General features: G+C 39.5%; 1 protein-coding gene across 3 annotated transcripts in view; it reads right to left on the reverse strand.

Annotated features, from left to right (window-relative positions):
- KPNA4 (karyopherin subunit alpha 4) overlaps nucleotides 1-16,254 on the reverse strand; it is a 94,579-nt gene extending 78,325 nt beyond the window's left edge. For all 3 annotated transcript variants that reach the window (XM_060149925.1, XM_060149924.1, XM_060149923.1), the window contains exon 1: nucleotides 16,022-16,254. In XM_060149925.1, the coding sequence (XP_060005908.1) occupies nucleotides 16,022-16,090 (69 nt within the window). In that variant the 5' untranslated portion in view covers nucleotides 16,091-16,254. The remainder of the gene's footprint in view (nucleotides 1-16,021) is intronic.
- Between the last annotated feature and the right edge of the window lie 9,467 nt (nucleotides 16,255-25,721).

Here is a 25,721-nt window from a genome sequence, read left to right on the forward strand (position 1 = left end):
CATACAGGAGGTGGCCTTTTTAGATTGGCATCTTTCATTTAGTAGTATATATTTAAGCTTCTTCCATGTCTTTTAATAGTTTGATAGAACATTTTTTCTTAGTGCTGAATAATATTCCATTGTCTCAATGTATCATAGTTTACTTACCTTCATTTGCATAAAAACCAAAGAGTGTGATTAATGAATTGTATGGTAAGAGTAAGAAACCTTGCCAAACTGCCTTTCAACGTGGCTGTACCAATTTGTATTCCCACCAGCAATGAATGAGACTTCCCCTTGCTCCACATCCTCACTAACATTGGTTGTCAAGTGTTTTTTCTTTTCTTTTTTTAAACTGTGGTAAAATACACGACATAAAACATACTATCATAACCATTTCTAACTAAAAAATTTTTATTAAAAAATGTAAAATTTGCCATCGTAATAATTCTTAAGTGAAGAGTTCAGTACATTTGCATTTTTGTGCACCCAATGTCCAAAACTCTTTTCATCTCAATAAACTGAAACCCTATAACCTATTAAACATCAACTCCCTATTTCCCCTTCCCCCGGGGCAACCATTACACTACTTTCTGTTTCTATGAATTTTGCTATTCTAGGTACCTAATATAGGTGGAATTGTACAATTTTTGCTTTTTGTGACTTAGCATAATGGCTTCAAGTTTCACCCACATTGTAATGTGCCAGAATTTCCTTTCTTCTTAAGTCAGAATATTCCATTGCATGCATATACCACATTTTATTTGTCCATTCACCCACTGAAGGACACTTGGCTTGCTTCCACCTTTTGACTACTGCAGATAATGCTGCTATGACTATTAAGGGTACAAATACCTCTTTCAAGTCCTTTTCAATTCTTTTGGGTATATTCCGAACCCAGGAGTGGAGTTGCTGGGTCATATGGTAATTCTATTTTTAATTTTTTGAGGAATCACCATACCATTTTCCATAGTGGCTGAAAAATTTTGCATTCTCACCAACAGTGTACCATGGTACCAATTTCTCCACATCTTCATAAACGCTTGTTATTTTCTGGGGTCGTTTTTTTTTTTTTTTTTGATTTTGTTTTTTCAGTAGTCATTCTAATGGGTATGAGGTAGTATCCCATTGTGGTTCTGATCTGCATTTCCTCAATAACTAGTAATGTTGAACACCTTTTCATATGCTTGTTGGCCACTTGTATAACTTCTTTGGAGATATGTTTATTCAAATCCTTTGCCCATTTTAAAATAGAGGTTTATTTTTTTGTTATTGAGTTGTAGGAGTTCTTTATATATTCTGGATGTTAACCACATATTAGATGTGCAAGTATTTTCTCCCATTCCGCCAGTTGCCTTTTCACAATGTTGACTGGGTCCTTTTATGTACAGAAATCTTAACGTTTGATGTAGTCCAATTTACCTATTTTCTCTTTTGTCACCTATGCTTTTGGTGTCATATCCAAGAAATCACTGCTAGTTTCATGTCATGAAGCCTTTGTCCTACGTTTTCTTCTTAAGAGTTTTATTGTTGTGTCTTATATTTAGGCTCTTGATACATTTTGAGTTAATTTTTGTATATGGTATTAGGTTAGGGTCCAACTTCATTCTTTTGCTTGTGGATATCAAATATTCCCAGCACCATTTGTTGAAAAGACTGTCCTTTTACCACTGAATGGTCTTGGCACTCTCACCAAAAATAATTTGCCCATACATGCTAGGGTTTATTTCTGGGCTCCCCATTCTATTCCATTGGTCTATATGTCTGACTTTATGCAAGTATCACAGTTTTCATTACTGTAGCTTTGTACTAAGTTTTAAAATCAGGAAGTATGAGACCTCCAACTTTATCTTCTTTTTCAAGATTACTTTTGACTATTTGGGGCCCATTGAGATTCCACATGAATTTTAGATGGATTTTTCTATTTCTACAAATAATACCACTGAGATTTTGATAAATCCGTAGATTTGCATTAAATCTGTAGATCACTTTGGGTAGTACAGACATTTAACAATAATAAGTCTTTCTATCCATGAACACAGTATGTCTTTCCATTTATTTGTGTCCCCTTTAATTTCTTTCAGCAACATTTTACAGTTTTCAGTGTAAAAGTTTTTCTTCTCATTGGTTAGTTTTATTCCTAAGTATTATATTCCTTTTGATGTTACTGTAAATGGGTATGCCTCTCAATTTCCTTTTCAGGTTGTTCCTTGTTAGTGTTGGTTAATTTTATATCCCACAAGACTGCGTCCCAATGGTTCTCACCCAGGGTGATTTTGCCACTCAGGGGACATTTGGTAATTTCTGGAGACAATTTTGGTTTTTACAACTTGGGGGGAAGGGGACAGACATGCTACTGGAATCAAATGGGCAGAGGCAAGGGATGCTACTAAACATCCTACAACACAAAGGGAAGTTTCCCACAACAAAGAATTATCTGGCCCAAGATGTCAATAGTGCCAAACTTAAGAAACTCTGCTATATTCTACTATGAGTTATTCTCATTAGAACCCAAATTAAGTCCAAATATATTTCAAAATGTACACAAGAAAAAGGAAACATTCCAAAAGATTAACAGCAGTAAGATTATGGAGGATTATTTTATTTTTCCATTTTTCTAAAAAATTTCTACAATTACCATGCCATTACCATTTCAAGAGAAAAAAATTAACTTGGGACTTTCCTGGTGGTCCAGTGGGTAAGACTCTGAGCTCCCAATACAGGGGGGCCAGGTTTGATCTCTGGTCTGGGAACTAGATTCTACATGCATGCCACAACTAAGAAGCCGGCATGCCGCAACTAAGAAGCCCACATGCTGCAATGTAGATCCCACGTGCCGCAACGAAGATCCAGTGCAGCCAAAATAAATAAATATTTTTAAAAAGAGAGAAAAATTAACTTGATTTGAAAAATTTGATTTAGTCACTAATTCTAATCAGAGTACATGACTCTCTTTTTTTTTTTCTTTTTTAAAGTTGCATTTGATTTCCACAAGTATTTATTTAAGTGCCACTTATCTGCCAGGCTCTGTGACAAGAATTAAGAATAGAGTGGTATACAAAATAGACAAGGTTCATACTCTCAGGGAGCTTATAGTCTGATGGGAGAATTTAACATTGAGTAAATACACTAACAAATTATGATACGTATTCTCAAGGAAAACAACAGGGGGATTTAACTTTCAACTAGCCTCTTCAGGGATGGCCTCTAAGTAAATGATATTGAAGATTCAAAAGATGAGAAATAACCAGGCAGGCGAAGGAAAGGGGATGAAGATAAAGGGAGCGGGAAGGACATTCTGACAGAGCAGCATGTGTGAAAGGCCTGGAGAGGGCTATTAATGTGTTAGAGTTAGAGGAATTAAAAGAAGATGAGTGAGAGCATAGTATAAAGGAGATAATAAGTGAGAGAGGTAGGAGAAGGAGACAGGGACAAGATTTGGCAAGGCCTTAAAGGTCTCAGTAAGGAGTTTGAAAGCTAAATGTGGTGGGATGCAACTGAAGCAGAGGAGGAGCGTTGATATGATTTACTTATTTTTTAAAAGAACCACGCTGGTTATTTTATGAATTAGAGCAGAGCAATAGCAGAAATAAGGCAACCACTGTAGAGATGAGGTAATAATGATTTGCCCCAGATTTTAACAGTGAGTACAAAGCGAACAGAAAAGAAAGAATGGAGTGACATTGACTAAATAACGTCATACTTACAACCTTATCATAGAGAAACTTCTCTTTCCAGGGATGTTGCTGCAAAGCCAGCAAAGGATGTTACTTATGTGACACCCCCCCTCCCCACACCACAGCTGACTGGTGGAGGAGGTGAAGGGGAAAAGCCAATCCATGAACAGGCCAGCAGTAAAAACAATCTGCCTCAGTTTGGGCAGAGCTTATCAGCATAAGCAGATTCTCTCAGTAATTCAACACGAAAATTATATAAAGACTAAGAGAGTCAGTACCCAGGAAAAATAAAATTTAGTAGCTGAATTAGTGGCTGGCAGAGCAGTAGAGCAAAGATCCATGAATTCCTACCAAGATACTCCTACCTGAAATATCTGGGATAATGTGAGAACTGGTTCCTTAATGTTCCTAACACCCCACCCTTATTTGACATAGTCTGAATAAGGGTGTTCCTTGCATTCTCTCTCTCTTTTTTTTTTTTGGGGGGGCCACGTAGCGCAGCTTGTGGGATCTTAATTCCCCGACCAGGGACTGAACCCAGGCCTCTCTGCAGTGAAAGCGCCAAGTCCTAACCACTGGACCACCAAGGAAGTCCCTATTCCTTGCATTTTTAAAAGCTTAATCAAAGAAAGTATCCACTAAAGTGGGATTTTAATTTTACAGAAATTGAGGCTAAAAAAATTATTATAAAGCTTTCCTGATGGCATATAGCTGATGAGATGCAATCCTAGGTCTTCTCATTCTAATAATCAACCTTTTCCACAAATCTTAAGGAAAGAGTTATTGGATGCCAAACATTTAGGATATCCTTTCCTTTCAAATTTAAGGTATGTTATTTATTATAAATTTGACTTTAGGAAAGAAAGATAAGGGATCTACTACAACACTAGCTCACAGTGGTTAAATATTACCACAGGGTCAGTTTACAGCAGGGATCTGAGAAATCTTGACCTTCTAGAATGTAAAACGATGAGAATAGGAATTTAGCCTGTGTTATTCATTGCTCTAGCCTCACTGCTTACAACAGAAGCTCAGACACAGAAACTGAGTAATTACTTGCTGAACAAATGAATTCAATACAGGGAAGGATAGATGAAAAGTGAGTGAAAAAGAGCTGCCAAGAGTTCACCTGTGACCCTTAGGTAGTAGAAAGTTGCCACAAGCCCTACTTATTTCTCTTAATTAAGCTACAACTTTAGTGAGATATAATTCACATACTATACAATTCACTCATTTAAAGTGTAAAATTCTGTCATTTTTAGTATATTCACAAAGTTGCACATCAATCACCACCATCCAATTCCAGATCATATTCTTCACCACAAAAAGCCCTATACCTATTAGCAGCCAGTCCCCATGTGCCCCTCGTCCCAAGGCCTTGGCAACCACTGATCAACTTTGTCTCTTTGGATTTGCCTATCCTGGACATTTCGTATAAATGTAATTACAGAATATGTGAACTTTTGTGACTGGCTTCTTAGCATTTTTTCAAGGTTCATCCATGTAGTAGCATGTAGCAGTACTTCATTCCTTTTTATGGTAGAATAATATTCCACTGTATGCATATCCAGGTTTTGTTTATCAATTCATCAGTTGATGGACATTTGGGTTGTTTCCATGTTTTGCCTATTTTAGATAATGCTACTATGAACATTCATGTACAAGTTTTTGTGCAGACACTTGTTTTCAATTCTTTTGGGTTTTATACCTAGGAGTGGAACTGCTGGGTCACATATTAACCCTTTAACTTTTTAAGGAACTGCCAAACTGCATTCCAAAGTGGCTGCACCATTTTACATTCTCATCAGCCATATATGAGGGTTCCACTTTCTCCACATCCTCATCAACACCTGTTATTGTCTATCTTTTTGCTTACAGCTATGCTAGTAGGTGTGAAGTGGTATCTCATTATGGTTTTCAGCTTAATGACTAATGCTGTTGGATCATACATTTTATTTGTTTATTGGTCCTAAATAAGCTTTGTCATAATTTAAAGACAATACCATTTTAAAGCTGGAGAACAAAAGGGAATTGGGAAAACTTATTCAAGACATTAAGAGAAAAAAGTGTGAAGACTCTGATATAAGACGTTTGAGAAAACAGTTGATCAACAATGAACTCAATTCTGTAGCTATACCTGTGAACACCTCTACATAATAGTCAAAGGCAAAATAAGAAACCATTCTACATCTGTATTGGATGGTAGTGCTTTATACTTTTGTCTTCAATAGGCTTTTTCTTCCGTTCTTCTTACTCTAACAGACAGACCCCTCATTCTTTTGAGAAACCTGTGTTTTAAGTGGAGGTACCAACACCCTCCCCCAACAAAAGCAACCCCCACACACAAATAGCTGGCCTATGGCACATGACTTTGTGCTGGCCAATCACAGAACCACATTCCTCTGCCCACAGTGATTAATTCAGGCGTAAGTATGCAATCAAATCTTGATCAATCAGAGTCCTCCCTAGACTTTCATTAGAACTCTTATAATGTGAGCTATGTCTTTGAACTTACTGGGTTATGAGAGCCAGATTCCCCCACTTTGCTTTAACTAATTTTAGCTGGGTTTCTATTCCCCAAAACAAAACTGTATAATATTAAAAAATCAGCTCTTTCAGCCTAAAGCTATCAGACCTAACTTTTAATATCAACATTATGGAAAAAGTTTATGGTATTTAAAGCCACTATTCTAAACAAAGACAGAAAATATTGGGTTTCATAATTACTAAAGAACCAAGAGTAATGTAACAATTATTCAAAAATCTTAAGACTTTATTTTGCTTTTTTCTTTTCTGGACCTGCAACAGCTGAAAGTGGCTAAAGAGGAACAGGGGAATAGGCAGGATGGGTGGCAAAAAGGTTAGGGTCATTTAATACAACCAGGTAGAGACTAGCTGTAGGGCCTTCAGGATACAACTACTGTAACTAAATTCACATAACACTTACTTTAAGGAACCATACATGCTGTAAAAACTGAAACAAGTATTACGAGTAGATACTGGGCAACTAAAGCTTTCATTTAAAGAACTAGAAACTGAGACAGAACATAATTTGCTTTCTAATATTAAAAATATGTCTATCACCAAATTATGAAACACCACATTATCTTAGGATTCTGACTTTTGTTAATGCAAATTTAAAGAAATTTCAGGTTTACCAAAATACACCATTATTGAAAATGTAATTTACATTAAGTTCAATGTAAGTTAAATTTAGGGTAAAAGTGATAGCTAATCAAATTTTGTCCTAACAGTAAATAAACAGTAACAGAAAACAGTTTAGCATTGTAAATAATCAAGCTAATCTTGTAGTACCAGTAAATGTCTATGGCCTTAAACCACTTTTCATTACGTGTACCAAATAATGTGAATCAGAGCTATTTTCTGGTTAAATTTACAGTCTTACAGGACAACAGTTACAAAATCTTCATAAAGTATTTACTAACCTACTTACAACACAGGATTAGAGAAATGAAGTCAGAAACTGGTAATTTTGTGACAATTTCGTTAAGCATGCAGGAGAAAGTAGGCTTTCACTTGAGTGCTAATGAAGGGAAAAAGAAGCCTTCTCCAATTCATGTGATGTGATGTGAATTACGGTGCACAGTGGTACAAAAGGAACTGCAAACAAAATGTTAATCTGACAGGGAACACAGGGGGTTATTTGGATGTAATGTATGATGAAGCAAGTTGGTAGAAATAAAAACAGCCACCATTCACTCTACCTGCACTATATGCCATGCACTATTAAGCATTTAAGTAGTTTAAAGAGATTAAGTTAACTTCCATAACTATTAAATAGAGGAACTAGGGTTCAAATCCAGGTGTGACTCCATAGTCCATGTTATTTAACTGTGATACTGTAAAGCCCTTCAAGAGTCTTTTATTAATTAAAAGTGACAATCACCTATAACAGAAGCAACAATAACAACACAGACAGTGATTCTCAAAGTGTGGTCAGTGGGCCCCTGTGGGGACACTGAGACCTTTTCAGAGGGTCCACAAGGTCAAAACTATTTTCTTAAATTACTACTACTAATTTTTTTTTATTATGTTAACATTTGCACTGTACTGCACTGCAATGGGTAAAGCCGCTGGTGCTTTACCATGAATTAAGGCAATGTCACCAAGCTGTAATAATAGTCATTGTGTTTCAGTTAAAAAGAAAAAAAGACTGTTCACTGAAGAATGTCCTTGATGAGGGGCTTCCCTGGTGGTGTAGTGGTTAAGAATCCTCCTGCCAATGCAGGGGACACGGGTTCAAGCCCTGGTCCGGGAAGATCCCACATCCCGCAAAGCAACTAAGCCCGTGCGCCACAACTATTGAGCCTGTGCTCTAGAGCCCGCGTGCCACAACTACTGATGCTCATGCACCTAGAGCCCATGCTCCACAACAAGAGAAGTCACTGCAATGAGAATCCCACGCACCGCAACGAAAAGTAGCTGCCGCTCACTGCAACTAGAGAAAGCCCATGCACAGCAACAAAGACCCAACGCAGCCAAAAATAAACAAAATAAATTTTTTAAAAAGAGAAAAAAATGTTAAAAAAAAAGAATAATGTCCTTGATGAAACAGTAAAAAAATTACTTTTATTAAAAACCGGCCTTTTGGGCTTCCCTGGTGGCACAGTGGTTGAGAGTCCACCTGCCGATGCAGGGGACACGGGTTCGTGCCCTGGGTCCGGGAAGATCCCACGTGCCGCGGAGCGGCTGGGCCCGTGAGCCATGGCCGCTGAGCCTGCGCATCCAGAGCCTGTGCTCCACAACGGGAGAGGCCACAGCAGTGAGAGGCCTGCGTACCACAAAAAAAAAAAAAAAAAGGCCTTTTCTTTCTAAAATTTTGTGATGAAATGGGGATTACACATAAACCATTTCTACAGCATACCCCCTTCTGCAGCAGGATGACTGTTTCAGGAAAAAGTATTTGTGGGACTGTTTAAGTTGCTAATTGAACTAGCCACTTTTTTCATGGAACATCACTTTTACTTGAAAGAACAACTGAGAGACAAATTATGGCTATTCAGAAAGTGTCTGGCAGATGTTTTCACAAAAATGAGCAAAGTGAACTTATGGCTTCAAGGAAAACAACTTAAAGTATTTCTTGCTAATGACAAAATTTGAGCTTTCAAGTGAAGATAAGAATTTTGGAAAACTTGTATCTACCACTGTGAGCTTGACAGATTACCAATATTTAAGATTTTTCTGATGAGCTACGTGGCAATGCTAATAATTGTGAATTTTCATTGTAAAATAAATGTGTCAGCATTCGGAAGATCTACACAACTCAGTGAACTAATATTTTCCAAATGACCAATACATGATGTTACAAAATCAGCCATGTCCAAGTGCAAGACAGACCAATGAATTTTAATGTAACAAAGTAAGAAAAGTTTACTAATATGGCTTCAGATTCCACAATGCAACTAACTTTTAAGAAAGTGTTATTTCTGGAGTTTTGGTATATATGGTATGATATGGTATATCAAAGAATAATTTCCTTAATTATCTGAAAAGGCTATTAAACGTTCCTCCCTTTTCCAGCTGCCTACTGTGTGAAATTGGATGTTCCTCATATACTTCAACCAAAAGAACATACCAAAAGATTGAATTCAGAAATAGATATGATATGAGGGGGCTTCCCTGGTGGCACAGTGGTTAAGAATCCGCCTGCCAATGCAGGGGACACAGGTTCGAGCCCTGGTCCGGGAAGATTCCACATGCCGCATAGCAACAAAGCCCGTGTGCCACAACTACTGAAGCCTGTGTGCCTGGAGCCTGTACTCCGCAACAGGAGAAGCCACTGCAATGAGAAGCCCTCGCACTACAATGAAGAGTAGCCCCCGCTCGCGGGAACTAGAGAAAGCTCGTACACAGCAACAGAAGACCCAACGCAGCCAAAAAATAAGTAAATGAAATACATCTAAAAAAGAAAAAAAAAAGAAACAGATATGAGAACTCAGCTCTTTACTTGAGCCAAACATTAAAGAGACTCAAAAAAATGTTAAACATGGCCACTCTTCTCACCAAATTTTTTGGGTTTTGAAAAATAAGTTATCTTCGGTTAGAAATTTATGTTTATATGAAACAGCTTTGGGACCTCCCTGGTAACGCAGTGGTTAAGAATCACCTGCCAAGGCAGGGGACATGAGTTCGAGCCCTGATCTGGGAAGATCCCACATGCTGTGCTACAATTAAGCCCGTGCACCACAACTACTGAGTCTGTGCTCTAGAGCTCGCGAGCCACAACTACTGAGCCCGTGTGCCACAACTACTGAAGCCTGTGTGCATAGAGCCCATGCTCCACAATGAGAAGCCACCGCAATGAGAAGCCCACACACCACAACAAAGAGTAGCCCCTACTCGCCATGCGCGCACAGCAACGAAGACCCAAAGCAGCCATAAATAAATAAATAAATAAATAAATTTTTTAAAAAAACAGCTTTATTAGTGTTATTTTTGAGTTAATATTTTTTAAAATTCTTACTTTTAGTTTCTAAAATGGTAAAAATTGATATTAATAGAAACTCCCAAACAAAGCTTTTTAAAAAATTTTTTTTTAAATACATTTATTTACTTTTGGCTGCATTGCGTCTTCATTGCTGCATGTGGGCTTTCTCTAGTTGCAGCCAGCAGGGGCTACCCTTCGTTGTGGTGCATGGGCTTCTCACTGCGGTGGCTTCTCTTGTTGCAGAGCATGGGCTCTAGGCACACAGGCTTCATTAGTTGTGGCACGCAGGCTCAGTAGTTGTGGCTCGCAGGCTCTAGAGCACAGGCTCAGTAGCTGTGGTGCACGGGCTTTGTTGCTCCGTGGCATGTGGGATCTTCCCGGACCAGGGCTCGAACCCGTGTCCCCTGCATTGGCAGGCGGACTCTTAACCACTGTGCCACCAGGGAAGTCCCCCAAATAAAGCTTTTTGAGGGTCCTTATTTTTAACCGTATAAATGGGTCTTGAGCCCCAAAGCTCTGAAAATTTCTGAACTAAGACCATAACAAGCACATATATATTATCCTTATTTAGTAGGTGCCAATATAAAGATTGTTTTCATTTTATCTGTGGAAGAAAGGAGTCTCCCTCATCCCTGTCTTATTAAACCTAAATGGAAAGCACAGTAAGTAAATAGATTGTGTTCTCTAGTTTAAAGTCCACAAATAAAACACAATTTCCAAAAAGATCTCTGGTTTAAAAAAAAAAAGGAAACAACACTTACTGAATGCCTATTATACCCCATGTACTATGCTAGGTGCTTTCACATATAGCCTTTTAATCAACTTTGAGATCTGTATTAAGGCTGAGAGAAGTTAAAGGGAGGTAATATAGTACAGTACAAATAGTATTGACTTCACTTTGACATTCCTGAGTTAAGACCATTCCCTTGAATGTTATGCTATTATGTCACTTAACTCTAGAATTTTTTTCTTTACATAATAATACTTCCTACTTACATGACTGAGAGAAATGAGAATACAATTAAAAGCAAATACAGTAGATGCTCAAGAAGTTAGTTCCCTTTAATCAGACTTCTGCTCTGTTCCAAAACTAAACCAGTGAGTACCACAATCATTGTTCAAGGTTAGACTTGACACGCTCTCATTTCACCATTATAGGCCTCAAGTAGATGAATGCTGCTCCAGCAAACATTTAAAAATATCTTAAGGACCCACAACCACTATCAGATATAAGAGATCAATGTTTAAAAATTACCTACACATTTTTCCTAAAGTTGTTTCATTCTTTTAAAGCTAAATCACTCCTACAACTCTTCCCAATCTTGTTACATGCACATGTGACATACTAGTCTCTATGAAAAATGACATCTTGATATCTCTAAGAAAATTATCAATGAAGCAATTCTGAAATGGGTTGCCTCATAAACTAGGAAAGCTGAAAGGAAGCACAAAAACAATTATTTAATTCCCAACTATATTTCTATCAGATATTTCATATTGTCACATGCTTGGACTATTATATGAAAAATTAGACAGTGGTTATTTTAAGTATAGTAAATATGTTCCAAGATTTGTGATGAGAGAGGTCAGTCTCTAAAAGTTAACAAGACTTAATAGCTTAACAATGTTTTTCACCCTGTACAGTTTAATAAATCACCAAGGCCATTTCTAAACAATAAAACAGCTGATCAATTTATTAAACTCTTGCCAACCAAGCAACTATTTTTTCCTGAAGTTCAAGCTGACTTCATATTTGATGCTCTGTGGACAATGACAAGTTTCCAATTATGTAGCATTTTAGTATTCTTTTATTTTTTAGGGTATTTTTCTTAAAGTAGTGTTTTCATAAGATCTAATTATTTTTCTAACATAACTTATGCTCTATTCAATCCTGGATAACCTCAGAACTTCTATAAAAATTATGCAGGTTTATTATTAAGTCTATGAGAGAATTCCCCCTCTACTTTTAAAACATAAGCTAGATGAGATTAATTTGCTTTATTCTGACACATTTTTTTAATTTGAAATTTGGTCACTACCCATTTCCTGTGTTGCACTGTGCATACCCAGCTATGGTTACTATCTCAAACTAATAATGATGATCCTCTACCACACTGCACAAAAGGAACCACACCCTGAATGTCATCTGACAGTTCCTACAAGTTATTTTAAATGGATACTGACATATAACTTCTTTAATGCTTTTATCTTTCAAGAAGTTAGCATGACCATATTTTGGAGGAGCCAGAATGGTAGAATGTTAACACAGGAATAACTATCAGACTGAAGGCTATGGTATCAGTTTCAATTCCAACACTTAGAAATTCTGACTTTACAAGGGTCACTAATTCCCTGTGACCAAACTGCCCTTCAATGAGCAATTACATCTCTCTACATTAAAAATGTTCCCATTAATTTTAAGTTCAACATAACTTATATATGCACAAAGAGAAAAAACAAAGAGCCAACTGCAAATAAGGGAGTTAGAGAATCAGTTCCACTGAATCCTATTAAATCTCCTTCCTCCCCCTAAGAAAAGCTGAAGGTGATAAATGCTCAGAGAATTGCCAGGCATCTTCCTAACATTAACCTATTAATCTTCACAACACTCATGAAGCAGATGTCAAGGACCTCTAGTTTTACAGATAAAAGAACCCTAAGACTAACTGATTCTCCCAAAGTCACACACAGTTAAGAGATTAGATTAAACTAAACTCTTAAGACTCTGTACTCATCATAATTTGGAATCAAACAATGTTAGATCAAACCAAGAAATGTTCTAATTATCTCATGCTATCCTCTATATCCGTGCTATCCAATAAGGTAGCCACTAGCCATATGCAGCTATTAAGAACCTGAAATGTAGCTAGCCCAAATTGAGATACACTGTAAGTGTAAAAGACAGACCAGATTTTGAAGACTAGTATGAAAAGAAGAACATGAAACATCTCATTAAATTTTTTTACACTGATTACATGTTGAAATGGTATTTTGGATACACCGGATTAAATAAAATTTCACTGGACAGCACTGGTCCATACTTCTTTTCAAAGACCTTCCAATGAAACATGTCACTGTAAGATCAACCAAAAAGCAATATTTTCTTAGAATTTGTTGTAGCACAATACAGAAACCATATTTTGAGGGAGGAGGAAATGGGCATAATTAGTATTTTGAGGGACACAGGCATATATGTATGAATAGATACACAAAATAGGCCTTCTAGAAGAAACACTAGATGTTTCTATCTCATTGCAGGCATATGTGACAGAATAAATCACAAGTGAGGAGAGAGTATGACTTTCCCTTAAAGTCATATTCCATTTCCTTATGTGGAAATGTGAAAATATTCATATTCCTAATGCACACACAGGGTTATCAAAGTCACAAGGATGCCCATAAGGCACAATGAACTTCTCAAAAAAATTTTACCTAATGTGTATTTATAATTATTTTTTAAAAAGTCACATATCATAATATTGTTCTAATATAGAATCAACACAATCTTATTTTGACTAAAATAATAAGAGATACACAGTAAGGGGAAACATCAATTCAAAAAATAAGGATCACCTGAAAATAGTTTGGCAACTCCACATAAAGTTACCATAGGTGTTTTGTGACGACCTAGAGGGGTGGGATAGGGAGGGTGGGAGGGAGATGCAAGAGGGAGGGGATATGGGGATATATGTATACATATAGCCGATTCACTTTGTTATACAGCAGAAACTAACACAACATTGTAAAGCAATTATACTCCAATAAAGATGTTTAATAAATAAATAAAGTTACCATATGACCCACTAATTCCACACCTAGGTGTATAAGCAAAGAGAAATGAAAACACAGGTCTACACAAAAATGTGTAGATGAATGTTCAGAGCAGCATTATGCGTAGTTAAAAAGTGGAAACAATGCAAAAGTCTATCAAATGATGAATGAATAAACAAAATGTAGTATATCCACACACTGGAATATTCAGCTATAAAAACGAATGAAGCACTAATACATTCTAGTTACAGAGTGTATGAACCTTGAAAACATTATGCTACCTGAAAGAAGCAAGTCACAAAAGATCACATATTGTATAACTCCATTTATATGAAATATCCAGAATAGGCATATCTAAAAAGACAAAGAGTGACTGCTAGTGAGTTTGGGTTTCTTTTGGGGGTGATGAAAATGTCCTAAGACTGACCATACTGATGGCTGCACAACTATGTGAAAACATCAAAAGCCACTTCAAATGGGTGAACTGTATGGTATCTGAATTACATCTCAGCGAAGATGTTAAAAAAAAAAAAAAAAGCGCAGCCAGAAATGTAGAGGGGAAAAGGATCAGAAGGACTGTCAACTGCTATTTCTCTGGACGTTTGTAACTTTGTGGTATTTATGTTTTTAGCTTTTGTAATTTGTGATTTTTTCCCTCATTTTAAATATTAATACTGGTCAAAAAAATGTTTAATCACATCATTACACAACTAGGTAAACTTAATAAAAGTCATAAGTTCTACATTTAAATGGCAATTTCTATAGCATATGAATTATCTCAATAAAGATGCTGAAATTTCACTTCAACTAGGAAATAGTCCCTCAAACTAGGAAACCCACTAAGACAGCACTAACTGCCTTGGAAAGTAAATGGCTTTGTGGAAAGTCCAAAAGACAGTTACTATCTCAAGTCAAGCAAATGCTCAAAGTTCAGAAACAGAAGATGGGAACTTGAAGATCTCAGTATAAAAAAGTACAAAGAAACAACATAAAAAATACTACTTGACCACTTTCTCTTAAAAGCTAACCTCCTGATTCAGATGCAGAATGGAAAACAGAAACAAACAAAAACCCCTATTTACCTAGACGCCTAAACCTGAAGGGAAGAAGTCTTCTATTAAAAATCTGTGATGTGGGTGTGTGCTTAACCCACACACCTTATGTAGCCTAAGAACCTCAGGGGCAGCTGTTACTTAAGATAATGAAGGTTGCTTTTCACCCTTTTCAAATAATAAAACGTGATGGTGCCACTCCACGGCCCACCCCATCCCCCGCTACCACCACCACCGGCAGGTGGAGGGAAAGGATACTGCAGACTAGAGGATGACAGCTTTGTATAACCCTTTGGACTCTATATGTAAGAACGCAGCTGGTGGTCTCTCAGGAGGGGGTAAAGAGATTTGTGAACAAGCTGAAATAAGGGGTATCCTTTGCCTGGAAGAGGGCACACCGTGAGCCACATCTTGAATCAGCTACATCCATAGTAAAACACAGGCCGCTGGAAGGCACTGTTAGCATCACCAGGATGGCCTCTCACGCCGGGGGTGTTTTTTTTCAACGGAGAAGTTGACTCCTGTAGTTTGGAATACTGGGGGGAGGCAGGGGTAAAGCGGGAGTCGGGAAGACCAAAGAAAATGCCTTTAAGTGGAGACGACTCGGGCCTCACTGAGGAAGTTCCGAGACTCACTCGGTCGCCACACGCTAGTCCCCCCCTCCACCTCCCACCGCCCTCCTGCCCGCGGCGCCCGACGTCGGTGGGGGAACGAGAGCCGGAATCTCCGCCGCTACCGGGATGGGAGCCGCAGGCCGGCCCTGGCAGCGCGGCACACACACGCCTCCTCCGCACTCGCCGCGCCCGGCCTCCCCGCCGCGCGGCCCAGCCCCTCGCACCCGAGCCGGGCCGGCTCCTCGGGGCAGGCCTAGGCCGCGTCGGCGGTACCCCGGCACCTCGCTCCCCGGCGGAGGCGGACCAGGCCCGACACAAACTTCCCGGCGCGTTAGCACAGGCGTCACGGACGGGCCGGCCCCCAGCGCCATTCCCCCGCGGCCCGGCGGCGGCTCCCGCCCCTACTCCCCACACTCCGAGTCCCAGCGTAGATCGACCCGAGGCCCACAGCCCCCACCCCTCCGGCGCCCCCGAGTTTACCTCCAAGTCGCGGCCTTTGTTCTTGAAATTCTTGAGCCGTTGGTTGTCCAGTTTCTCGTTGTCCGCCATGGCCGGGCCGGTGACTCCTTCCCCCGCCCGGGCCCCGCGGGATCCGCCCCAACCACCACGCCGCACCGACACTCCCAGGAACCGGGCCGCCGCCTGAGCTGCTGTGCCCGCCGCGGCGTCGCTTCCTTCCTCCTCTCACCTGCCTCCGCCGCGGCCTTCTCCTCGTCTCCCCGCCCGTTTCCCTCCCCCCCCCCCGCCCTAACCCCAGCGCGACCGCAGCTCCCGCTAAGACAACTGCCGGGCCGGGCGGCGGCAACGGCGGCGGAATGTGCTGCCGGCTGCGAGGGGGAGGAAGCCTCGATCTGAGGGCCCCGGCGCCGCGGCCACGCCCATCGCCGCCAGCCCAGCTCGCCGATTGGCCAACCAGACTCCGGTGCGTTCAACCAATCAGAAAGAACGATGGAGAGCGGGGGCGGAAGAGCGAACGGAAAGGGAAAGCGGGCGACGCTGGGAGGAAGGGGCCGGGGCCGGGGCCGGGGCCTGGCCCCGGAGGGGAGGGGCGCGGCGGGGGCAGAGGCGGGAGAGACCACGTGCCCCCGGAGCAACGGAGAGGAAGCGAAAGAGAATTAGAGGCGGGAAGGGGAAGGAGACGCCAGGGAACGAGTTGGTTTGCTCATGTGCGGCCCACCCCAGACGTCTGGGGTCCGGGGTCGAAGCCCACTTAAAGTACGTTCTTTTCTTCTTCGGTGAACCTTCTCTTCCAGAGCACTCTTTGCGAGTTCCGCTGGCTTTACAGGAAGTGGGATCTGCGCCTCTGCTCCATCTCGGGTCGGGACAATCCCCTCCTCTCAACCGAGCTCCCTACCCTGGCAGGGGTCTCTGCTCTCTGGGGGCCCGGCTTCGGGGCTTGGACTGGAAGGAGTGACGTGCGTTCGGGAGGCGCAGCGGAAAGCGGGAGGGACAGTGGGTCGAAGAGGCAAAGGACGTTTTAGACGAATCTGATTCATCCTCTCTAACCAAGTCTCGCAACAGGTGGGAACTTGGGCAGCGCTGATGATCCTGTGACGATACCACCCCCTGGATATTTCGTCTTAGAAAGTTAAAGGAGCTCCTCGGCCACAGAGTACTAACTTATGGAAGGCGGGGACCGTGGCACCTGGCATAGGAAATGTAATATTGTAACTCTTTTGAGAAAGGAAATGAGTTCCGAAGATATACATCTCTACCAGAAATGTTATTACCAGAGGCAGAAATAACACAAGCTACAAAGAACGTACTAAAATGTTTTAGAAAGCAGGAGAAGGAAATGGTTTAAAAATATATTTAAATCCAACTAATAGCTCCTCAAATATGCAGGAGCAATTGGAGTCGGAAGGAAAGCGGGGTGTTTAGAAGCTTTGGGTGTGTTTAAATTTGGCGAGTTAGGGGGAAGAGACCCTTATTCAAACTACTTTGGGAACTTTTACACCTGGTCCCTCCCACTTCCTTACCGGTATATTGTTTGGGGTAGAACGTGCAGAGATAAAACGTTTAAAATGAGTATAATACCTTTAAAGTCCTCAATACTTTGTATGCTTTGAGCTGCCTAGGCAAACAGAAGCTGTACCTGGAAATAATTCACACTGAACGTTCACTTGAATGTAAATTCAGTGCCGATTCTAAGTTTAAAATGATGTTCATTATAAATCTTTATTCCCCAAAGAATCTCACTTCAATTAGAAGTAACATTGCACACTGTAGCACTGATGTCTTCAAAGTGAGTTTAGGATAAGAAAATTCAGTTTAGAATATCGTACTCCTAAAAGAAGGGTGTGATAACAGTTATCCACTAAGAGAGATGCAATACAAACCGGAAATAACCACAACTTGTAATTTCGGTTTTTAATACTTGTTTAATGTCTGTCTAAGGTCTCTCTCCCTCTCTACACAATAAGCTCTCTGAAGTCAAGGGCCATATTTGTTTTTTTTTTCTATATATACCCGACACCTAGTACTTGGCATGGTAGTGTGCACTCAGTGACTTATCAAAGGCAGGACCTGAATCTAAGCTGCTGTGAGTGTATGTTTCATAAGTTAAAAGACAAGCTAACACTTCTTGATTAAAAATGTCGACTGAGTTAGTACAGCTTCTAATCTACACTGGGTTCCTTCTAATAATTCTTAATTTGGTATCATGCTCACTCCAGGGTTAAAGTTCAGGGGGTAGATCAGACATAGGCTTCAGGGCAACCCCACACACACACACACACACACACACACGTTTAGAAGGAGTCGTGACACACTTTTCTAAAACGAACAATTGTCCTTAATTATAATGCTCAGGTAGTCTGTTTGCTGGCCTAAATTTTTCATTTGAAATTATCATTACCCATTGCCACTCACTTTACATGTTTAGTGTCTGTAGCTCCAGTTCTTTCCAGATAGAAGATACACAATTTATATAAAAGGAGTACATTTTTTTTCTGGGAAGTTGGTAATAGATCTAAATGCAGATCGGCAATCTAATTGGCAAGATATGGTAGTTCTTAGTTAGGAGGTGTCAGAAATTTAATTTGCTGAACTAAGGAAATAGTAATGCAGCCATCAATACCATTTCAACACAGACTATTTAACAATTTTTTGTGTGTATTATGAAATATATTTATAACCAAACACTGTAAGACTTATACATGAGACCTATTTTAAACAGGATATTCAACAGCAGGTACATAATATCCTGACTTGTTATTATTTTGGTATAAGAAAAGTCTAAAATATTATGGAGATACTAGCTTTCAATGTGTCATGAAATTCTCTTAGAGTCACTTTCTGAATAAAGAAATTTATTTCTGCAGCAGAGACTTGTGAGAGGATTTGTGAAGCTTTATACAGGGTTTTAGTTGATCAAATGTAATTTCAAAAATAATTATAATTGAACATTATTTCATTTAAGCAGTTTGGAGTATTCTCATGATACATACATTAACTTGAAGATTGTGGAACCCCTCTTTAATCTAGAATATGGATCTTACAGTTTGTGTTACTGTTTGGGGAATTATGAGTGATTTCTTGAGCAAAACTCTAGGCAGTATCTACTGAAACAAGAAGCAGTTTTATTGCTTGTTGTTAAATCTTAACTAAAGTGTAATTTCTATTTTTTATAGTTGAGTGGATTTTTGTGTTTTTTTTTACAGAGAAAAAAACATTGGACCTTTGTTAATATGCTTTTATTTTCTTAGGAAAACAGAACTGATCAGGTAGTGGAGGACTTTATTTATTCCTCTTTATTGCCAGGATTTTTCAGACTTTTGGGGAGCCTGGAAAAAATTACTTCTTATTTTGACTCAAGTCTTCGAATGGTAAGAGATTAAAAGCATAGCTGTTGATAATAATCTGACTGAGAGAGATGAGCCACCAGTTTTTCTTTTAACTTAGTTTTTTTTTTTAAGCTTAGTTTTGACTAATTAATTGGAGAAATACTCATGATTCTTGTGTACAAATCATTGATTATTGGTAAATATCTATTTGTATTGCCACCAGGCAAACATCCATAGATTTTCTAAAACTTTTTTCACTTGCTTTTTTTTTTAATTTTTAAAATTTATTTATTTATTTATTTTTGGCTGCATTTGTTCTTTGTTGCTGTGTGTGGGCTTTCTCTAGTTGCGGCGAGTGGGGCCTACCCTTCATTGCGGTGCGCGGGCTTCTCATTACGGTGGCCTCTCTTTGTTACGGAGCATGGGCTCTAGGCGCATGGGCTTCAGTAGTTGTGGCTCGCGGGCTCTAGAGCACAGGCTCAGTAGTTGTGGCACATGGGCTTTAGTAATTGTGGCTCACAGTCTCAGTAGTTGTGGCTCACAGGCTCTAGAGCGCAGGCTCAGTAGTTGTGGCGCACAGGCTTAGTTGCTCCACGGCATGTGGGATCTTCCTGGACCAGGGCACAAACCTGTGTCCCCTGCGTTGGCAGGTGAATTCTTAACCACTGTGCCACCAGGGAAGCCTCCTTCACTTGCTTTTTATTTGGACCTAAATATTGAAAAAATTAAAGGATACGTATACTCTTCAATTTTAATTTTTAAAAAGTAAACAGCACAGAAGGATCCACTTAAACCAAATAGCCAAGGAGACTGATCATATGACTTACAGCAGTGTTTCTCAAACAGAGAGTTCCCCAGATCTAGATGTTAGTAAGTATTCCTTAAAACCAAATGAACACAAAAACTTTCCTTGGTCTAACAAGTTTAGAACTTGGTGGGTGCGGGGAGTGGGAACTTTGAGACAGTGCTAAGAAGAACACCATTTGGAAACTTGAAATCAGTGAATTGAGAAGAGTCACTATCCCTCTTCAATTTAAAAATTTCGTATTAATAGCACCAGTTTGTAAGTATAGTGACTTACAAATGGGTGGTATTTCACAAGTTTGCTTGAAGATTAGTTCTTTGAAATGTGTGCATAAAAGCATGGTCATGACTAGTGAGTAGGTGTTCAAGGTAACCCACAAGGGCTTATTTAATCTATAAAGTACTTATATGAATGTCATAGAACCTAGTGACAATATGTGGCAATAGTTCTATGAGGAAAGTGCTGTATTTGGAGTTACAACTTTGGGTGGGAGGAGCACTTTTCTTGTCTTTGCCACCATGCACCAGGAACTGTGCTAGGTGAGGAAGTGACAAAGTACAGTGTTCCTTACGTGTAAAATTCCATGTAGCAGAGATTCTGCAAATTCATATCTTACCTAATGTTATAGGAACCTGGGCTAGCTCTCACTAGTCAGGCTCCCATGGCTTCCAGTAGCCCAAACTGGTAAAGAGGAATGTTAGGATTCTAGGGGCTGAGAAATAAGGAAATGGGCCCAACTTCTTGCCCCAGTAGATCTCACTTCAGGCAAGCTCCCTACCCCTATCTTTTTTTTTTCTTCTTTACTTTTTATTTTTTAATAATTACAGATTCACAGGCATTTCCAAAAAAATTAAAAATGTACAGGGAGGTTCTATATATCCTTTACTCAGCTCCATCTCCTCCCATGGTAGCATCTTGAGTAACTATAGTACACTATCAAAACTAGAAAATTGATTTTGATATAATCCATAGAGCTTATTCATAGGGGACGGGAGTCATTAGAATGTAAAGACTATATGAAAGTATCAGGGGGTGCCTATATACTGGAGCCTCTTATAACCCTATGCTTGTTGAGAATTTTATAATGACAACAATAATAATTGCTACTGGGAATTCCCTGGTGGTCCAGTGTTTAGGACTTGGCGCTTTCACTGCCAAGGGTCCAGGTTGGGGAACTAAGATTCCATAAGCCATGCAGTGAAGCCAAAAAATTTTTAATAATAGTAATAATAATTGCTACCAAATATTTAATATCTACCATATTCTAGGTCTAGGTATTCTATGTGATGTATTTTATTATTATCAGTGTTGTTATTTGTATTTCTATTATTATAAACATAATTATTGAGCAATTATGGGGCAGGCAGTCTTCTAAGCCATTGATAATATTGACTTATTGAATCCTCACAACAACCCTAAGAAGAAAGTATATTATTACTCACTTTACAGATGAGAAATCTGAAACACAGAGAGGTTTAGTAATTTTCCCAAGATCACACAGTCAATAGAAGAGCTGGCATTTGAACTGGGTCTGACACCAGAGTCAGCACTCCTGATTACCATCTAGGTACATAGACTTCAGAGTTCATAGTAACCTCTCAAGGTAGATATTATTGTTTCTATTTTCTGTGTGAGGAATCTGAGGTTCAGAAAGGCTAAGCAACTCGCTCAAGATCCTATACAACTAATAAGTACTGGAGCCCCAGTTTGACTCCAGGCCTGACCAGCTGCAAACCCCCACTATTTATAGTTAGCCATTGTTATGGACTGAATGTTTGTGCCCCCGCAAAATTCATATGTTGAAACCTCATCCCCAATGTGATAGTGTTTGGAGGTGGGGCCTTTGGGGGTGATTAGGTCATGATGAATGGGATTAAGTTCCCCTATAAAAGAGGCCCCAGGGAGCTCTCTCATCCCTTCCGCCAAATGAGATTACAGTGAGAAGACTATGGTCTATGAGGAAGCAGCTTCTCACTAGCAGCTTCTCACTAGACATTGAATTGGCCATCACCTTGATCTTGGACTTCCCAGCTTCCAGAACTGTGAGAAATAAATTTCTGTTGTTTATAAGTAAGCTACCCAGTCTATGACATTTTGTTATAGCAGCCTGAACAGACAAAAAAACCATTTTGCCTCCCTGGTTTTTTTTTTTTTTTTTTTTTTTTTTGGCCTCGGATTGAACCCAGGCCCTCAGCAGTCAAAGCACAGAGTCCTAACCACTGGATTACCAGGGAATTCCCACCTCGCTGGTTTTTAACAAAAATTTCTGCCAGACCACAATGATATTGTGATTTAAAAAATATATATTTGGTCTTCCTCCACAGTTTTGGCACATAATTCCTAAAACCTTTGTAGTTTCCTAAGCAATAAGGGTTATAGGGATACCTTTCCTTCTCAGCTTCTGAAATAGCTCCAGAATGAAACAGGTATCCTTTCAACCACCTCTGAGTTTATGTTAATATGATGACTTTCGGAAAGCTCCTAAGGATAGGGACCTCTGGTGAGGGGAGAGGGACTGGAGGTTGAATCAGTGGCTAATGAAGCCTCCATAAAAACCCAAAACTAACTGGTTTGAAGAGCTTCCATGTTGGTGAATACATGGAGTGCTGAGAGGGTAGTGAGCCTAGACAGGGCATGGAAGCTGAGCCCTTTCCCCATACTGAACCCTATGTACCTCTTCCACCTGGCTGTTCCTGAGTTATATTCTTTTATAATAAACTGGCAATCCAGTAAGTAAACTGTTTTCTTGAGTTGTGTGAGCTGCTCTAGCAAATTAATCAAGCCCCAGGATGGGGTTATATGAACCCCCAATTTACTGCTTATAGGTCAGAAGCACAGGTAACAACTTGAACTTGCAACTGGTGACTGATGTCAGGGAGTGGGGCTCAGTCCCACAAGACTTTAACCTGTTGAATCTGACACTATCTCCAGGTAGTGTCAGAACTCAGTTTAAATGTAGGTCACCCAGCTGGTGTGGCAGAATTGTTTGGTGTGGGAAAAAAAAATCACACATTTGGTGATCTGAAGTGAGAGTAGTGCTGTGAGTTGACAGAAAACAGAAGAGTATTTTTTTCCTAAACAGGCTCAAAAGAGGTCTAAGTCTGAAATGCCTGAAGCAGTGGTTGTCAAACCTTAGAGTGTTTTAGAACCACTTGCAAGACTTAAAACCCCAATTGGTAGACTCCATCCACAGAGTTTGTGATTCAGTAGGTCTGGGATACCATCTAAAGATTTGAATTTCTAACAAGTGCTCACTTGATGCTGCTTGTACTGGTTCCTGGAACATACTTTGAGAACTACTAGATCTGGCCTGCCATCCCATTTAAGGTGGTTTCAGCCTAAGGTAAGGATAGAGTTAAATAAGTATAATTAAGCATCACAGTAATAGATGATAATATGTCATGTAAATTTTCAAAGTACTGCAAATATAAAATAACGGTCATATGACTCTTACTCGGAAAATGTACCACATAATTAATGTTTCAAGGATAGAATTTACAGGTCAGTAATATCCAATTCCATGTTACTTTCTGAATAGATTGATGCAGTACTTTCCTGAGTCCCCTTTCTGCCTCCAGTTTTTCCCTTGAGTTTTCTCGGATACCATTGATGACATTCTTCTAAAAGATTAGCTCCATTGAGCCTGTAAAGTCTATTCTGAGTTCCTTGTTGTTAGGTTAAATCTCATATCCTCTGCCACTTGCCTAGCTCCTTGAAGGCTCAGGCCAGTCCCAGTTCTTGAGTCAATCTGCAAAGAGGCAGAGCATGTCTCCATTAACTGTTCTTCCTCGGCTCCTGAATTCTAGCCTGTTTGCCAGGTTTTCCTCTATAGCCGCCTCCTCAGGGCCACACCCTCGCAGGTCCAGTCAGGAATGGGTTCTCCTGCCACATCTTGACTGGTCTCCTAGAACGGTCTCTGATACCAACAAACAAAACAGAAATGCAGAGTTAATTTTATTTTTAGTCACCCTGTTCAAGGGGATTCCTTCACAATCAAAACAATGAAAAAAGGAAAACTTGTTAATTCTTAATCCTTTCTCATTTCTCTTAATGGTGCTACTCTACTTAGTTTCTTGAGCTGAAAACATTAAGTGTTATTGATTCTTCATCCTTTTCTCCTGCCATTCCATGTACAATCAAGAATAGATGGTATAGAATTAATAGGATATCTTCATGGTGTCTCTCTTATTTGCCTCCTTTCCCATCTCCCTGTGACCATCTTCTGCCCTGTTCAAGACCTGTAAGAATTGTTTCACATTCATGATGTCTCAGAGTTGGAAAAGAGCACATGTGTTAACTAGTTCAACCACCTACTTTGTGCTTGAATTCTCACTTCAACATTCTCATCAAGGGCAACACATTCATTAATGGAGAATTCAATGTTTCTTAAATCATAACCCATTCAGTCTTCAGAGGATATCATTAGAAATTTCTTCATGTCAAACACATGTGTGTATATAATATCATTTAAAAGAAAAAGTCATTGTAATATTTAAGATCAAAGCAGTTAAATATCTATAGACCAAAAAAGGGCAGATGCATTAATGGAGCTCTTTTTTTTTTTAATTTGTGAAAATGATAGATTCCCACCTTCAGTAATGTCTTACACCTGGATTATGGGTCCTTTTTTGAAATTTGAGAATAGTAGTGCTAGTCAGATGGGTGAAAATTAATTCTCATGAATACAAGTGATTTTAATAACTTTAATGAAGACAGAACTGATGCCCTAAAACAATTGACTGCCTTGGAGAAACACATATAAGTAGAACTCTGATGTATTTATTAGTTGTTTTTCCCTATTACTGAGCATAAATTAGATGTGACACATGGTACCATGTATACACATATAATTCTAGAAAATGAATTTAAAAATAGTACAAGATTGAACACATTCAAGACATAGAAATTAGCCTTGAAATACATAACACCTCATAGGATTTATCAGCTTTCTATTTATAGTTCTGTCACTATTTTATACAAAACCCTGAAGTCTCTTGGAAAACTTCTCTAATAGTTTCAACAAATTTTCCAGATGCCTACAGAGTCAAAGGTCTGGAACTCCTGGTGTGTCAGTTAGACTTAGTTACCTTATGATGGACTTCAAAATAAAATCTTTAACAAATCTTTTAATGTTTTTCTCACCTCTTCCCCACTTGGTTGAACCCTGGAAATCCTTGTCCTTTCACCTACATACTTATCCCAACACTCACTCATTAGGCCCTATAAAAACTATTGAGAATCAGGGCCTGGTTAGTGTTAGACCATCATATTTAAAGCCTGGTAGATATTAGAATGTCTTATCCTCTTGCCTTTTTGGCTACATCCCTAGGATCTGCCTGATCAAACCTTGATGTTCTACATGACAGAACATAAGCTACCATGCTGATCCCAAATTAGACTTCCCAGGTTTTTAGTTCTACTTATAAAGAGAAGTATCAGAGGAGCATTTAGCTTGTAGACAGTCAACTAATGACTAGCAATACTATTATTTGGTTAATTCAAGTCTATCACAGAACCATTAGAGGGACTTCCCTGGTGGCACAGTGGTTAAGAATCTGCCTGCCAATGCAGGGGACGTGGGTTCGATCCC

This window comes from Lagenorhynchus albirostris, chromosome 5 (genome assembly GCF_949774975.1).
Source record: "Lagenorhynchus albirostris chromosome 5, mLagAlb1.1, whole genome shotgun sequence".
In the NCBI taxonomy this organism is placed as follows: domain Eukaryota; kingdom Metazoa; phylum Chordata; class Mammalia; order Artiodactyla; family Delphinidae; genus Lagenorhynchus; species Lagenorhynchus albirostris.